The sequence below is a fragment of the Malaclemys terrapin genome, chromosome 6 (assembly GCF_027887155.1).
Source record: "Malaclemys terrapin pileata isolate rMalTer1 chromosome 6, rMalTer1.hap1, whole genome shotgun sequence".
NCBI lineage: Eukaryota > Metazoa > Chordata > Testudines > Emydidae > Malaclemys > Malaclemys terrapin.
Window position 1 is genome coordinate 95126389 of NC_071510.1, and position 18426 is coordinate 95144814.

General features: G+C 42.2%; 1 protein-coding gene across 1 annotated transcript in view; it reads right to left on the bottom strand.

The window, feature by feature from the left end:
• IPO11 (importin 11) overlaps window positions 1–18426 on the bottom strand; it is a 230789-nt gene that overhangs the window by 137730 nt on the left and 74633 nt on the right. Inside the window, exons 16-19 of the mRNA XM_054033042.1 lie at window positions 16339–16372; window positions 16104–16144; window positions 14473–14589; window positions 9187–9300 (exon numbers count right to left, since the gene is read on the bottom strand). Of these exons, the coding sequence (XP_053889017.1) occupies window positions 9187–9300; window positions 14473–14589; window positions 16104–16144; window positions 16339–16372 (306 nt within the window). The remainder of the gene's footprint in view (window positions 1–9186; window positions 9301–14472; window positions 14590–16103; window positions 16145–16338; window positions 16373–18426) is intronic.

Here is an 18426-nt window from a genome sequence, read left to right on the forward strand (position 1 = left end):
TTGGTATGTGGGAAAGGAGGGCGCAGAAGACAAAAGACAATGGCTTACTGTGGCCGCATGCATGCTGAATTCTGTTGCCCGGACCTGTGTCTGTGATCTCTAATACCAAAGCCACAGGCACTCAATATTAAGATGGAAAATGCGACCTTGTACTGAAATCACGTGCTATGTAATGTGAATAGTGCTGTTCACCATGAAAGAGTATAAGCATTGTTCTGTAAAATGTATCATTTTAAAAACTTCTCTCCTTTTTTCCATCCCTCCAGCAGCTGCAAATTTTTCAAGCCTCCCTCCTCCGTCCTGAAGGCTATCTCAGATAAGGCGGCGGAGAAAGAGGACGCGAGATGAGATGTTCTTGGAAATAATGGAATGCACCCGCAATGAAAGAGCTCATTTGAATGAGTGGAAGGACACGGTATCTAAATACAGGAAAGATGCCAGTGAACGTGAGGTCATGAGGGACGCTCGAGATGAGAGGTGGCAGGCTGCAACGCTGGGGCTGCTGCGTGATCAAACGGACATGCTCCGGCGTCTGGTGGAGCTTCAGGAACGGCAGCAGAATAACAGACTGCCGCTGCAGCCGCTGTATAACCTCCCTCCCCCCTCACCATGTTCCATATGCTCCTCACCCAGACGTGTAAGAACGCGGGGGGGGGGGAGGGGGAGGCTCCGTGCACCCTCCCACTCCACCCCAGTGGACAGCCCAACCAAAAGGCTGTCATTATATTGAATTTTTTCAGTGGCCTTTTACTTCCCTCCTATCCTCCTCCCAAACATCACCCAGGTTACCTTGTCGGTTCTCTCCCTATGTTTATAATCAATTAATAAAGAATACATGATTTTTAAATGATAGTGACTTTATTTCCTTTAAAAGCAAGCTGTGATCTAAGGGGGGAGGGTGGTTTGCTTACAGGGAAGGAGTCAATCAATGGGGCGGGTTTCCAACAAACAGAACTTTCACACCATAGCCTGGCCAGTCATTAAATTGGTTTTCAAAGCTTCTCTGATGCACAGCGCTTCCTGGTGTGATCTTCTAATCGCCCTGATGTCTGGCTGTGCATAATCACCAGCCAGGCGATTTGCCTCAGCCTCCCACCCCACCATAAAGGTCTCCCCCTTACTCTCACAGAGATTGTGGAGCACACAGCAAGCAGCAATAATAATGGGGATATTGGTTTGGCTGAGGTCTGAGCGAGTCAGTAACGAGCGCCAGCGACCTTTTAAACGGCCAAATGCACATTCTACCACCATTCTGCACTTGCTCAGCCTGTAGTTGAACAGCTCCTGACTCCTGTCCAGGCTGCCTTTGTATGGCTTCATGAGCCATGGCATTAAGGGGTAGGCTGGGTCCCCAACAATAACTATTGGCATTTCAACATCCCCAACGGTTATTTTCTGGTCCGGGAAGTAAGTCCCTTGCTACAGCCATTTAAACAGATTAGTGTTCCTGAAGATGCAAGCATCATGAACCCTTCCCGCCCAGCCGACGTTGATATTGGTGAAACGTCCCTTGTGATCCACAAGTGCTTGCAGCACCACTGAAAAGTACCCCTTGCGGTTTATGTACTGGGTACCCTGGTGCTCCGGTGCCAAGATAGGGATATGGGTTTCATCTATCGCCCCACCACAGTTAGGGAATCCCACTGCAGCAAAGCCATCCACTATGACCTGCACATTTCCCAGAGTCACTAACTTTCGTAGCAGCACCTCAGTGATTGCTTTGGCTACTTGCATCACAGCGGCCCCCAAAGTAGATTTGCCCACTCCAAATTGATTCCCGACTGACCGGTAGCTGTCTGGCGTTGCAAGCTTCCACAGGGCTATTGCCACTCGCTTCTCAGCTGTGAGGGCTGCTCTCATCTTGGTATTCTGGCGCTTCAGGGCAGGGGAAAGCAAGTCATTAAGTTCCAAGAAAGTGCCCTTACGCATGCGAAAGTTTCGCAGCCACTGGGAATCGTCCCACATCTGCAACACTATGTGGTCCCTCCAGTCTGTTCTTGTTTCCCGGGCCCAGAATCGGCGTTCCACGGCTATAACCTGACCCATTAACAGCACGATCTCCAAAGCACCGGGGCCCGCGGTTTGATAGAATTCCATGTCCATGTCCTCATCACTCTCGCCGCCGCGCTGCCATAGCCTACTCCTCGCCGCCTTGTTTTGCAGGTTCTGGTTCAGCATAAATTGCACGATAATGCGCAAGGTGTTTACAATGTTCATGACTGCTGTCTTGAGCGAAGCGCGCTCCATGCTTGCCGTGGTATGGCGTCTGCACTGTTCACCCAGGAAAAAGGCACAAAATGGTTGTCTGCCATTGCTTCCCTGGAGAGGGGGGAGGATGTACCCAGAACCACCCACGACAATGTTTTTGGCCCCATCAGGCATTGGGATCTCAACCCAGAACTCCAATGGGCGGAGGAGACTGCAGGAACTATGGGATAGCTACCCACAGTGCAACGCTCTGGAAATCGACGCTAGCCCTGGTACATGAACGCACACCGCCGAATTAATGTGCTTAGTGTGGCTGCATACATTCGACTTTATACAATCTGTTTCCAAAATTCGAATTATATAAATTCGGATTAATCCCGTAGTGTAGACATACCCTTCCTGTGAACGTGTGGGTCAGCCTGTGAAGAATGGCTACAGAAGCCTTACAGATGCATGTGACCATGTCATCTGATACTGGAACCTATCTTGAATTCTGTACTTTTCCACACGAAGCTGGGCGGTGTGTGGGGGGGTGGTCAAACTAGGAAAAAAAAGGACTCCCACCGTATGCAAATCCTATTTAAGGGTGGGAAGTGAGGTAATCCAGGTCGTCAGTTCTCCCCTGCTACCCCACCCAAGATGACTGCTGGAAACAACTAAGTTGGAACTGGGGGAAAGAACTGGACCCTGGCTGGAAGGACATCCGGCTTGTGAAGATGATGATTGGAACCATGTTTAGGGTGAGAACTTACATGTAACCAGTTTCTTGCTCTGTTTTATTTTCTTAATAATCTGCCTTGTTCGGTCTTCTACCTCCTTAACTATTTAAAATACATCTGTTATAGTGAATACATTTATTTCTGGCTTACAATATAACCCAGTTTATGTGATTTCTAATCGGGGGGAGGAGCAAGAAGTTGTGCATATCCTCCTCCACATTGAGGGACGAGGTGAATTTCATATAATTTTGCCACAGTCTCAAGCCTACTTCTGGTCCTTATTCCTGCATCACTGAGAATTACCCTTTTAGACCATACTCTCCATCAACATCACAGACTTCGGTGCCCATTATTTGCTGCACTCTGGACTTCATGCCTGATTTTGAATTATTTTGAGGATATCATTTGGATAACCCTTTTTAGACCTCAGGCCCCACTTTGGTTTTGAATTATGTTGTATTTTCTCTTTCGATCCTGTATTTAATTTTGTCTTCTGTCCATAGATTGTTAACTAGTTTGTTTTTTAAGAGATTATATATGGAAGAAAAGAACACAAAGTTTGCCAACTTTCATAACTTGCTGCCTTTATTTTTCCTTTTTCACGAGTGTTAACTGCTTTGACTTCCTGGAGATACATACAGAGCTATATTTATTAGGGCATCTGGTAAGCAGTAGTCTCTTGGAAAGTCTCAGTGAATTCCTCTGAGCAAATTCCCGATGAGGTAGAAAACTGCTAAAGCATGTATTTCTAGAGCAGATGCTTTCTCCTTTGTCTTTCCACAGAATGAACACAGGGAAAAGTGCCAAATCTGAAGTATCTTTGGATGTCAGGAAAGAACAAAAATGAGGTCTTTAGAAGAAAGAAGTGTTTCATATAGAAGGCAGCATCTCAATGTAAAAATAACAGATGCCTCTGCAAAAGGGAGGAAGGACTTCTCTATTTAAAGATTCTAAACAAAGAAAACAAATCAAAGCTGCTACACAAAAATAATAAATATATTCAGAAAGCAGTGTCCTAGTATACAAATGAAAATATATTTCATTGGAGCATAGGACTTGCCAGAATGGACCAGGCCTGTGGTCCCTCTAGTCCTCTATTCTGTCTCCAAAACTAACCAGCACCATAATCTTTAGAGGAAGATGCAAGAAACGCCCAGAAGGCAGATGTGAGATAATCTGCACTCTAGGGGAATCTCCTTCTAATATCATATAATCAGAGATTGACATAAGCCCTCAAAAATGAGATTTTATTATATGCCTTGCCCAACTCTACTTTTCAGTGTTTGCTATCAAAACTCTGGATAGATCCTCCATTGTTGACTGCACTTTTCTTGGGATTCTGAAACTTTGGAGCCAAGAAGATTGCCCCATTACTACAGATATTGCCATAGATCACAAGGCACCATCTGCTGCTTCCAGTGCTTCTTGCAAACTAACTGTCCTTCATTTATTAGGAATTTGAAGTCCGTCCTATGTTTCTATAGCAACTTATCAACAAAATCTGTGAACTTAATTATAATTAAGAAAATAGCAGGCAAGCTGGGCCTGACAATTTAACATTCTAAATTGTAAGCTTGCCGATGAATAACACCTATGACCAAACAGAACTGGTTATTTCAACTCTTCCTCAAATGGAGTAACCTTGGGTTGGGGCTGTCTAATCTTCTCGTCTGCAGCCACAAATAAAGAGCCTGTACCAGGTTTGAACAAAGATATTCTGAACAAATGGCATTTAGTATCTTTTGTCTGCCTTTTTTTTTTTTTTTTTTTTTTTAATTTGAGGTGACAGTTGCTGGTGTTTGCCAAATATTTTTAGCAAGTTCCAATAAACCCTCATTAATGGGAAGAGCTACTCTTCTTGGCATTAAAGTATATTGTGAGGGGTCTCCTGCACCTCCTCAAATGGAATAGTTCTCTGAAAACATTCGCTCCATGTGCAGTAAAAGTCAAAAAAAGCTAACAGAATGTTAGGAACCATTAGGAATGAGATAGAAAATATCTAAATCCATGATATGCCCACTACTTGAATACTGAATACCGTTCTGATCGCCGCATCTCAAAAAAGATATAGTAGAATTGGAAAAAGGTGCAGAGAAGGGCAACAAAAATAATTAATAGGATGGAACAGCTTCCATATGAGGAGAGATTAAAAAGACAAACTGTTCAGCTTAGAAAAGAGACGACTAGGGGAAAATGGGAGACATCTATAAAATCATACTGATATGGAGAAATTTAATAGGAAAGTGTTATTTACCCTGTAGGGAGCTGGGGTGGCCTCCCTCCGAACCAGAGCGTAAAGAACCACTCTCTCAGCCTGAGTGGGAGGAGCCAGGGCAAGCTTACTCCACCCCCGGAAGGGGAGGGTGGAACAGGAATTACAAAAGGGGGGGGCCCTTAGCCCACTCAGGGCAGCACCAGGGAGGGAGACAGAGCCAGACTGCTGGCTATTCCCTATAGACCCTGCTGCCGAACCAGGAGATGCCCTGGAGCAGGGGAAACCTGACCTTGAGGAAGGACTCGGGCTACCAGGACTGCTGGCCACAGAGTACCCCGAGGAAGTGGAGGAGTCAGGCAGCAACCTGAGCCCGAATGAGCCTGATGCTGAGGGTGAGATGGAGCTACCGAGGCTACCGGAGGTGGAATATCCCAACGAGTTGGAGGAACCCGAGGGACCCACTTGAGAAGTAGGAAGTGGCCCAGGGGTAGAACTGGACAGTGTGGTGAATCAGTATTTGATCAGTGTGTTGCGGATGGATCCCCACTGACCCAGTGGTGGGACCCTCTCCTCCCACCGCTGTCAGGGCCCTGGGATGGAACACAGTGGAGTCGGTTGGGCCTGCGTTCCCCTACCCCGGCCACCCCGCCTCAGGGTGGCAGAACCCCAATAAAGAACTAAGGACTCTAGCCAGCGCTCCCTGGCCTGAGGGGTGCGCCACTGACTCTTGCCGGCGCTCCCCGGCCTGAGGGGCGCGCCACGGACTCTTGACGGCGCTCCCCAGAGTACCCCGAGGAAGTGGAGGAGTCGGGCAGCGACCCGAGCCCGAATGAGCCTGATGCTGAGGGTGAGATGGAGCTCCCCGGCCTGAGGGGCTCCTCAGAGTACCATGAGGGGTGTGCCATGGTCGCTGGCCAGTACTCCTGTGTCGCGCCAACTGCGACGGCACATCTCCCTCCGCTAATTCCCCATCGACGAAGAGATATGACCAAGGCCTTTCGGCAAGGCAGTAGCTCCCCACCACCCCCCAGTGGTTTGGTGGACCAACTGAGACCTTGCTACATACCCCTTTGCATAACATACTTACCAGGAGTCAGCCAATGAAACTAACAGGAGGTTTAAAACAAACAAACAGAAGTACTACTTCGTACAACATAGTCAACCTGTGGAACTCATTGCCATGAATTGTTGTGAAGGCCAAAAGTATAACTGGGTTAAAAAAAGAATTAGGTCAGTTCATGAAGGATAGGTTCATCAATGGCTATTAGCCAAGATGGTTAGGGACAAAACCCCATACTCTGGATGTCCCTAAACCTCCAACTCCCAGAAGCTGGGAGAGACAACAGAGGATGGATCAAACGAAATTGTCATGTTCTGTTAATTCCCTCAGAAGTATCTGGCACTGTCAGAGGCAAGACTCTGGGCTAGATGGACCATTGGTCTCACCCAGTATGGCTGTTATTAATCTCAGCAACCTTTCTCAGTAAATCCTGAAAACCTCTATAGTCATCCAGATGAGACTGTGCTAAACAGATTACCATCTCCTTTGGACACAAAGATGAAATACCCAACTGGGGTGTAATGTCCTCATTTTGGAGCTGTTCCTCCTCCTCAAAGACTTCCTCTGCAGGCTGAGGATCCTGAGGAGATTCTGATGTTGCACTGTTATCTACTTCTGAGTAGAAGTCTCATTATAAGGTGGAGCATGAGGAGGATGCTCATGATAAGGACCCCAGGGTTCCAGTATGGCCATGCAGGAACATTAAACAGGTAAAAAGCAGGGGCACAAGAGGAAGAGTACCAGGGAATATGGCTACCCTCATAATTCCTATGGAGCGTAGGTTTATAGGAAATGCTAGACTCCCTTTCCAACCCAAGAACTCAGAAGAAAAGGCCCGAAGAGAATATGTGGGAGATCCTTCCCCATTGTGCTATGAGCCAAATGAAGAACAAGAAAATTCTACCTCTAAAGATGGGCTGCTGAGGCAAGAGTATTGGGTTGTAACACAGTAGTAGCGACTGGTGCCAGAGAGAAGCCCATTACTGATGAAACAGTGAGAATACATACAGGGGCAATGCTAAACCCAACTGAAAATAAAGACGACTCACGTTCCTCAAGAACTTGGAGTTCCTCTGGTGCCATGTAACTCCCCTGTACTGTGGTGCCGTGAATCTCTGCTCAATCTCAATATCTCTTCATGTGAGAGTTTTTCCAGTCCCCTACTCATTCTTACTGATCATCTCTGGATTCCCTCTAATCTGGAATATCCTTTTTGAGATCAATGACCAGTACTGAATGCAGTATTCCCAGTAAAGGACAAAGCATTGATTTAGATAATAGCATTAGAATATTTTCTGTATTATTCTCCATGCTATTCCTTATGTATCCTATTTTATTAAATACCACAGCTGCACATAGAGCACACTTTCAACTATCATATATACAGCTCCCCCGTACCCCCATTAGGGTTAGAATAATAGAATATCAGGGTTGGAAGGGACCTTAAGAGGTCATCTAGTCCAACCCCCTGCTCAAAGCAGGACGAATCCCCGGACAGATTTTTGCCCCAGATCCCTAAATGGACCCCTCAAAGATTGAACTCACAACCCTGGGCTTAGCAGGCCAATGCTCAAACCACTGAGCTATCCCTCCCCCGCTTTCCTTTTATAAAAGCTGGTAAAAACATATTTAAAAACAAGTACTTGGTCCTGTTTGGGCTGGTTTGGTATTGTGTAAAGATGGAGTTGTCTGAGGTGTGATTTTTCCAAAAGCTACCATCTCATTTGCTTTTTGGTTCTTGTCAAAACTAAGAATACTTTATATTAAACATCAAGGAAAAAAGAGACAATGACAGTACATTTTCATTTATTAAATAGGAAGGAAAGAGTGAGTATGTTGAGAGCTCCTAAAGAAATTGACTCCTGTTCTTTTTAAAGAAACTGGAGTCACCCTCATTCTTCTTCTATAATGTTTCCTATAAAAACAGGTGTGAACAGCACTGAATATCATAGGGTGGGCAGTCCCCAAAAGCAAAAAGGTTTCTATTCAGTTTATCCACAGTGGAAGGAGACTGACGCTGAGAACTGTAGAAAATTAATGCAATTTCAAATAAGTGGATTGTGAGTTATGATTTGGCAAAAGCCAAGCAGTGCTGTACAGAAAACTAACTGTTTAACTTGACCTGAAAATTCAACAGATAAACCCTTTACCTGGGATAGCCCTGCCTCATCAACCTGAGGTAGGATAATAAGAAAATGTGTGTGTTCTAGGACCCAGCACAGAACTTCTTAATTTTCTCAGAAGTTTTCCATTCCTATTTGAATTCATCTTTGTCCTTGCCTTTAGTTTGCTTATTCTCTCTCCCTGGCCAGTGGCTACCACCTCCCTTGTGGATCCAAACATATCTCAAGGGAAAGAACTCTTCTTTCTCTGATTTGGGTCTTAGATTTCAGAGTGAGATGGCTTGGACAGCGTCTCAAGCCTCAGAGCTCTCCATCCTCTGAGATATAAATGAGGAGTAAATGAAGGGATTCATTCTCAATAGGCAAAGAATGTGGTGCAAAAGTGGAAGGGACGTGGCCAAACCCAAGAGCCTTGTGGACAACTCTGAACTATCTCCAGTATTTGCAAGAAGAGACATGCACCCTAAACACCTTGGATTAAGGGAAGGGGAAGAAGCCAGAAAAAGCAAATTGTTAAAACCTTTCAGGCATTCTTCATTACTTCATAAAGAAGATAAAAGGCACAATTCCAAAATTTTTCTAAATGAAAAGTTAACTTGATTAACTTAACAACAAAACTCAATAAAGCAACTTTTAATGGCCAAAACTATGTAAACAAAACTGTTGTATGTATAATACTTGCTATGCTTGCCTACACAATTATAGCACAATGTTTCTAATATACTTTTATAAAGCATTTAAGGATAACTAAAATGTAAATAATACTCTATAAAGCTAAATACTACCTTCAGTTTACCAGCATAAAATGTTACACAGAATATACAAATGTGAGAAAGTATCAGGAAGATTTTGATACTTTACCTGAATAAGATGAATTAGAGTGGTTAGAATGGCACATCTCAGCATATTGTGCTCCTCACTTTGTTTCCAAAGCAGGGGTAAATACTGAACCAAACATCCTACATATGGCCGTATCTATAGTCAAGAAATCAAAATGACAATATTTTTAACAGAGTAAAATATTTTACTTAACCATGAAACTATACAAAAGCTATTAAATCTCCAAAAATTTCACACATTATCTTTGAGCCAAAATTGCACAAGCTATGTTCAGTTGGTTTTGTCACAATATTAAATATATTTTTGTTTTGAACATGCTCCTTTTTTTCATTAACAAAAATTCCTAACATTTCTTACCAAGAGATTTAAATGGTCCATGACTATGTAACGGTTACACAGAACATGTTATTCATAGCAGACATTATGAAAATGTGAGTAAAAGCTTAGTCATGTATGAAAAGAAAAAACGGATGATGTTTTCATATTGAAATGGTTTCGTCTAAAGTATGGATTAGAACAGCCTATATAATTGAATTGTGTGGGAAGAAAGAGTCCAAGAAAACCCAAGTTCAGTAAAAGAAAAGGAGAGGTTACTCATCTTGTGCAGTACTGGACTTCAAGATGTGTCCACCTGTAGGTGCTCCACTTCAGGTGTGCATGTGTTCTGTGCCTTTGACTAAAGATTTTTGGTAACAGTGCCCACTCAACCTGCGCATGCACCCTACATATATGCTCATGCCACATACTGAGGCTATATAAGGCTGTGTGTATGAACCACCCTCTACTCCAAAGTCCCACAGAGGAAACTTCAGAAGCAGAGGAGGAGGAGAGCAGGTAGCGGAGCAACCACAGGGACACACATCTCAAAGAATTCCAGTTACTGTACAAGGTGAGTAACCTCTCCTTCTTTGAGTAGTATCCCTCTGGGTGCTCCACTTCAGGCGACTCCTTAGCAGTAACCCCCTTAAGTGAGCAGGAGTTTCGGAACAGAGTCCAGCACTGAAGAGAGAACTATGTTGCCTACAGCAGCATCCAATCTAGCAGTGTGAACTACAGCATAATGGCTGGAAAAAGTATGCACCAAAGTACATGATGCAGCTTTGCAGTTTTCAGCAACTGGAACATCCTTGAGGAGGGCTAGACATAGATTCTGATCTAGTAGAATGTGCAGTCACTCAGACGGGAGATGGCATATGAGCCAAATTATAACAGGTAATAATACATCCAAAGATCAATCAAAGTCTCTGCATGGAGACAGTGAATCCACTAGACCTAGTCACAATAGAAACAGAAAGTCTAGGGGATTTCCTGAATGATCTGGTTCTGTCCAAGTAAAAGGCCGATGCCCTCTTAACACCCAGTGCATGGAATGTAGCTTCCTGCATAGACTGATGTGGCTTAGGAAAGAAAACTGAAAGGTGAATAGTATGGTTAATATGAAACACAGAAGAAACCTTAGGTAAAAGTTTTGGATGGGGTTGTAAAGATGCCGTTTTTCTTGAAGAACACAGTAAATGGAGGGTCTGTCATTAGAGTCCCAATCTCCCCAACCCTTGATGCAGAAGTGATGGCCACCAAAAAGGCTGCCTTCAGACAACTGTAACAGAGAGCACATAACTAGTGGCTCAAGAGGCTGTTTCATAAGATGGTTAAGAACAAGGTGAGATCCCAAAGCAGATTAGCATCTCTAATCTGTAGAAAAAGGTTCATAAAATCTTTCAGGAATCTCACTTTAGTCAGCTGTGTGAAAACTGACAAACCTTCTGGCAAGTGGAAAGCTGTTATTGATCTGAGTGAACCTTGATGGATTACCTATTGGAATTGAACCTAAGACTGGAAAGAGATGGTTGGACAGGCAAAAGATGACGGCAGTTACACCAAAGACAACATGTCTCTATTTCTGAAGGTAAGTGTGTCTTATTGTTTCCCTCCTGCTATTTAATGGCACATGTTGTACTCCCAATGAACAGGATGCTTCTATCTAGTCCCAAAAAACATTGAGGAGCCATGTTTGGAGTTACAGAACATTCAGATTGGGGTAATGTGTTCAACCCGCATTCTGAGACAACAGTTGAGAACTGATCAAAAGCTGCCATGCATGGTGAGCAGTGAGTCTGATGAGATAAGAAAACCAAAATTGTCTTGGATGAGTTGGTACAGTCAAAATGACCCTGGCTCAGTCCTTCTCAATCTTGTTGAGACCCTTTAAGAGCACTGGAGTTGGTGGATATGCATAAAAAGACACTTTCCCCATGTAAAGAGAAAGCTGTTTCCTAGAGTCTGGGGATCGAGTCCTCCTCTGGAACAGAATTTTCTGCATTTTGTGTTGGTTGCAGTGGCAAAAAGATTGACCTCTGGAAACCCCCAAGATAGGATTATTTTGTTTGAAGACTTGAGACTCCAACTCCCAGTTGTAATTTAGGGGAAAATGTCTTCGGAGGTTGTCTGCCATGGAATTTTGTATACCCAGGAAGTAAGAAGCCAAAATGACTATCTGGTTGGCCAGCCACCAATTCCAGAGCTTTATTACTTCAGTGCAGAGAGAGGAGGAATGTGCTCCTCCCTGATGATTGATATAATATATACAAGCTATGTTGTCCATTATGATCTTGATTGACTTGGTTTTGATTAAGGGTAAAAATAGGAGGCAGGCATTTCTGACCATCCTTAACTCCAGAAGAGTGATGTGCAAGCATTGTTTTTGTTGTGACCATTTGCCTTGGGCTGTGTGAGGACCTAAATGTGCTCCCCATTCCAGGAGGGAAGTGTCTAATGTTATCATGACCATAGAAGGAGTCTGTCTGAATGAGATTCCTGCACAAACTTTGGAAGGATCATTCCATCAGGTGAGTGACTGTAGGACAGAGTGTGTTGTAGACCATGGTATTGACGCTGCTTTCATCTTGGAAACTCAATATAGATGGAGCATTAACAGAAGCAGAGGGCCCCTGTACATGGGGGTTTTCTGTATCAGGGTCCAAAGCCGGTCTTAAGGCTTGCTCCATCACTAATAGTCTATACTTAATTTCCTTGTTTTTACGGTATCTTCCCTTAAAAGAAGTGCAAATCTTGCACTTGCTGAGAATATGCAACTCTCCCAAGCAATGTATACACTGAGAATTCCCATCAATGATGGGAATGCTTCTCAACAGAAAAGGCATCTTTTAATATCTGGGGAGCCCAGCCACCATGAACACAACTGTGAAACGAATGCAACTATAATACAACATGTTGTATTTAACACCAATTCAAATAATTGAAACATGAAATTACAGTTTTATTGCACATCCTTATTGCACATTGTAAAAGTTCTTCCTGGCATGAGTTCTATGACATCATAGTAGAATAAATCAAAAGGTGTTTTAACAAATTGAACAATAAAAACTACCAGATGTGTAATTTTTAACATCTTCTGCATGTTGTATAATTATCTTTCTTTATAAATTTCCAGATTTCCAATTCATTTTGTTAGCTACCTATATAGAGTATCATAAATTAACCACTTCTGCACATTAGTTTTTAATGCTGAAAGGATAACTTCCTATAAAGCAATCATTTCACATAACTTGTTTTTTCTTTACCATGGTATGTTCAACACAAAGTATGGACAAAAACTTTGTAAATTTTGCCTGATTTATTACATATTTTGTATGCTTCTTGTCCCTATTTTAATAATCAGAATTAAATTTAAAGCTAGGATACACTAAATCATCAGCTTAATTAAGCATAGTATACTATTTCAGCCAGAAATGACAAGAAAAATATTGCCTGCCAGCAATTTCCAGTTCATGGACCCAGGCATCAATCAACACAGCTGGCTAGTGTAAATTGGGAGAGATTAAGGACTGTGCTAGGTGGTTGCATTTCCCCAAAACTAATTCCAGTGATGAAGGAGTCCAAGTGAGAGGATCTATATGTGCCTCAAACACTCACGTAATCCAGAGCAGCATCAGTATTAGAGCCAAAGTAAATCTCAGGTGAACTTCATCTCTTATCCAGACACTCTCACAATGTACATACCTTTATTATCTGCATTACAGCAGCACCCAGAATGTGCTAAGTGCTTTCCACATGTAGAGTAAGATGCAAACCTCACCTTGAAGAGTTCATAATCCAAGATGATGAGCAATGCACACAAAAGTGTGCCAGAGATATAAAACAATTACTTTAAAACTATTTTAAATTAAGTATCATTTATCCTCAACCTCCCCCATCTAGCCACTATCAGCCTTACTACTCCTATCACTATATCAAGACCTCCATCAATGGGTAAAGGAAAAACAGGAATCAACAGTGCTCCTTCCATGAAGAGAAAAGGAGGAGCCACTAGGACAAACTATTGTGGAGGGAGAAGAAACAATTATGAAAGGAGTGAGGATCCACTAGCAGGCTCTCTGTTCATACAGGGGATAAACAGAAAATTTACATTTGTCTCAGAGATTCACAAAGAAAGCTGCTGCTTCGAGGACCACTTACAGGTCAGAAGAACTGCTACCACCTCTACCTTGCCTTACCTTTCTCTACCCCACTTGAGGCGAGTACCCTAAAAAAGTTGACTGCAGACAACAATCAAATGTTATTTCCTCAGGAACATCTTAAATGTCCTAAATTTAAACTGAAAATATACTTCCATACTAAGGAAAGGAAGTAGTAAAAAGTGAGGTCAACAATTTTAACCTTATAACCTTGTAGTTGATGGTGACTTTAAAACAATGCAGGAAACTGAGCTCCATGACCTTGAACTGCTATAAACTAAACTGCCTAGACACTACAGTAATAGGCACCTCAAAAAATGTATCTTGTAATTATCAGAGGGGTAGCCATGTTAGTCTGGATCTGTAAAAAGCAACAAAGAGTCCTGTGGCACCTTAAAGACTAACAGATGTATTGTAGCATAAGCTTTCTTAAGGTGCCACAGAACTCTTTGTTACATCTTGTAATTAGTTACAACAAAAAATATTAAAAATCAGAAGTGAGAGAAGCTGATTAGAGCTGAAAGTCTAAGACAAAAAAGGGAATTATAAAAATTAAATTAAATTTTGCACATGTAGGAAACAGCAAAAAAAATACAGAAAGTTGAGTGGGAGGAGACCAGGCAGAGCAAGTATTTTGGGCAAAAAAATATGAACAGGGGAAGTAGAAGCAGAGCTGTGTAGATTACTGAAATAAAATAAACACTGCAGGGTAATTAATTCCATTATTTTGATATAATGTAATAGCAATAAATAGGAAAAAAATCTTCTTTGCTCTCATCAATGGACAAGTATACTAGGCTTCAAATTTAATATTATAGTCTGTAACAGTTACCTGTATATTGACTCTTTCAATCACACAAGAAAGAACATGAAGAACATGCATCTTTGTGTCACATTCTGTGACTTCTTGAAGTAGCTGAAAGAGTAGAGTGAACATGGATTCCAGATACTACAATAAAAAGAAATTAGTAAACTATGGATTAGTTAGATTATCAAGAATACAAATAGAAATCTAAAACAGCAATTTTCTTATCTGCCTACAGCACTGGGCTGAAATTTCTCATGAATTTTTAGTGTGTTGGAAGTTCTGCAACATGTTGGTCTTGCATTTCGAAAAATAGTCTAATAATTTTGACCACTCATAATCCAAAATTGAATTTTACAAAGTTTCAGTACCTAACATGTACTAGCCTTACATAGGAATTCAAGCATGGGACCAGTTTCAATAAGCTTTGATCTCAGGTTTAAATGTATTAAAATTACTTCAAAGTTTAAATTCCTAAAAGTTGGAAGCTATCAGCACCTCTGGAGAGAATGATATTCAGAGGCCACTCTAGCTATAAGAAAACGAGGCAACTGCTAGGGCAGCAGGGGCCAAACCTGAGCAGCGCTGTAACCCTGTGCACCAGATCACAACGCCACTCTCAGATTTGGCCTGGCTGCCCCTCTGTCATGACAAAGGGGCAGCTGGGCCAAACCTTAGTGAGTGGTGCTGCAAGTCCCCCTCTCCGGTTATGCTACCATAAGCACCAAAAGACCAGAAGGCTCACTACAATCCCGCCTCCCAGAAAGTCCTACGTGTGCTCTCCCCCCCAATTTAGAGCATCTATTCTAGTGGGTGGCAGGGATGGGTGGCACACAGAAGTTTTGCATAGGGCAGCAAATTCTCTTAAGCAGTCTCTGATAATTTGCTAGAGGTCTGGAAATATTGTAAACTTTGACAACAATTTTGTTTCCTAAAGTTATTATTAATGACATTTTTAATACTTATCACAACAATTTCAAACAGCTAAAGCAAAAATACCAAATGCATAATGCATGTGGACACAAGTGTTCAACAGTATAAATTACAAGATGATACTTTTTATAGTTCATCAAATATATCACAGCAAAATAACCTTAACTGAAACAGACCACAATCTATTGTACGGTGATTACCATCTCATTATTTACTTACTGCCAACACTGTGCTCACAAAGATAAACATTGGGGAAATTCTGCTACATTCCTAATACATTGCATTACACCTAACAACCACAACTAATATTTCTGGCAAAGGGTAGTTTAGGAAGCAGTGTGTGCAGAAAGGAGCTCGGAGGGGAAATCGGGGATATGTGGAAGAGGTAGTTTAGTAAAGACTGGCACCCATACTGGGAATAATGTTTAGTCTGTGATGTGTGGTAATGACAAGGTGTGTATCTGTGGGTGGAAGAGTGGAGAATATATGTATTGTCAGGAGGCTTTTCCTTGCTTCTGTGTCAGGTAAGATGTGTGTGTGGCAACCTTAACTGTTGCACAATAAAGTCTCTGTGCAACAACAGAATAGTTTTTTTCTTGTTATTGAAGTTAAATAAATACAGCAACTATTGAACAGTTTCTTTTGAAATGGAACTGGAATTGTTTCTTTCCCTCCCTTCCTCTACCCACACAAGCACTCACTCACACTCACATACATGCCCTTACCGGTAAAAACTGGTCAGTTCTAAACTCAAAGTCATCTACAGGTGAACAAAAGTTAAAGAAAAACTGAAGATTGAAAAACATTATTACAATATCTTTGACTCAATCTGATATTCAACTGTTAGTGAGGCTACACAATTACTATTAAAATGTGAATTATTAATGATCAAAAAGCATTAATTTCCAGTAGCTTTGAAGAAATAATAAAATAGAAAATTGTAGTTAATAAAAAGGATATTTAACTTCAGTGTTGTAGCTGTCTCAATGCGGACCTGAAAGACAAAAATCAGGAAATATCATGCTATTACCCTTATTAAATATTACTTTGATTATCTCACAGAAGTTAGGGTAATGTTTTCAGATCTGAAATTGTTAAGCTTTCACATATACTTTACATGTTTCCAGGGATAAAATTAAATTAATTTAACACTGGCATATTTCTATATTTTCCTAGGGTTTTTAGCTTTATATTGTTTATAAGGAGCAGTTTTTGCATAAATTAGAATTTTTCAGGATTTAAAAAACTACTACAAATTGCCAAGAATCACACCATCTGCAGGACCTACTCAGCAGTCCCTACTCAGGCAAAACACTCAGTTAAGTCTAATAAAGACTGCAGAAGTGGGCCATATGGCTGTGATGAGAATTCTTGAGACAGAGGGCATCACCTGTTTCTGGGACGGTTCTCATGAGCTACCACCAACAAATCAACTACAGGCCCACGAACACCCTATTTCCAAGAATTCAGACAATTATGAGAAGTAGCAATCAAGGAAGCATTAACTGCAACCAAGGCCACAACCAGTGACACTTAGCCCTGCCCCATCTAGATGGTAAGAGAGAACACTGGGACCCCTTCTAACAGAGAAAATTTAAGGATTCTATTTTCTCACCTTAAACCATGCAGTAGGCCACCGAGCACTACAAAAATCACTGCTCGATGCTATAGACTTCAACCTAATAACCAGTATCTAACTAACGAAGGCTATTTTTTTTTTTTTTGGCTAGCTTCCAAAATGCCAACTGTCAGCTACTGGTATCCTGCTCTGGTCCTGATCACAGACACGGAAAGAAAACACATATTTATTCCGTGGGACCTCGCTGCAGCATATGATATCGTTGATCACCAAACAAACCTGTCCCATCCACAGGAAGCTGCAGAGGTGAACAGAAATGTCCTGATATGGCTCAAGACCTTCCACTCAGACTAAATCTAGATAGCTATTATTGGCATCTGTTTTTCCACCTCAAAAACAGTAATGTAGAATCTCCTATGATTTATTCCTCTCCCCCATATTACTCAAGAGCTATATGAAGCCATTAGGAGAGCTGATAAAACAATATAAACAGAACGGCCTGCATCATAGAGATGACACCTAATTCAACATCTTTTACATTAAACAAACAGCACCATTTCTCAGAAAGCGCTTGGGGGCCCTTTGGGACTCAGTGCTACTGAATGCCGAAAGAACCATGGAAAGTAGGATTTAGTAGGCATCCTTCAATCTCGAGAGACCATGGGTATGCACCCCAGAGAGGTAAAGAATTTACTCAGTTGGTTTTATGGCAGCCGCAAACGTGACTGAAGAGACCCACTCGAGAGAGAGAGAATCTCTGCTGCATCTGTCACATTTAAAGGTGATGTTTCGATCCTTTGGGGTCTGTCTTCTGCGAACTCTTCTCCTCTGCTAAGCTGGACTGCTTCCTCTCATAACTCCGGAGACCTTTGTTGAGTTCTTGGTTCCAAAGGCTGCGGTCCTGAGTGTGATCTTTCCATTTGTCCACATCCATGTCCATTTCTTTGAGGTCTCACTTGCACACATCCTTGAAACACAATTTGGGGCATTCTTTGGATCTTTTTCCAGATGCCAATTTGCCGTGGAGGATGTCCTTTGGGATGTATCCATCATTCATTCGGCACACATGCCCAAGCCAGCGGAAGCGTCTCTGTTTGAGGAGTGTTTGCATGCTGGGTAAGCTGGCCTGTTTGAGCACCTCAGTGCTGGTGACTGTGAAAGCTGTTGAGCCTCTTTTCCTAATGAGAGTATAGGATCCATGTCTTGCTCCCATACAAAAGTGTGCTGATAACACATGCACGATACACACAGATCTTTGTGTGTTCTGTCAGTTTGTTGTTTAGCCATACCCTCTCGTTCAGTTTAGACATTATTGTGGTGGCTTTTCGAATGCGGATGTTGAGTTCTGTTTCAAGTGAAAGGCTGACTGCGATAGTGGAGCCCAGGTATGTGAACTTGTTCACCACTTTAAGTTCATAGTTGTTGATCTTAACGGAGGGTCCTTCCTCAACTCCTTGGCACATTATGTT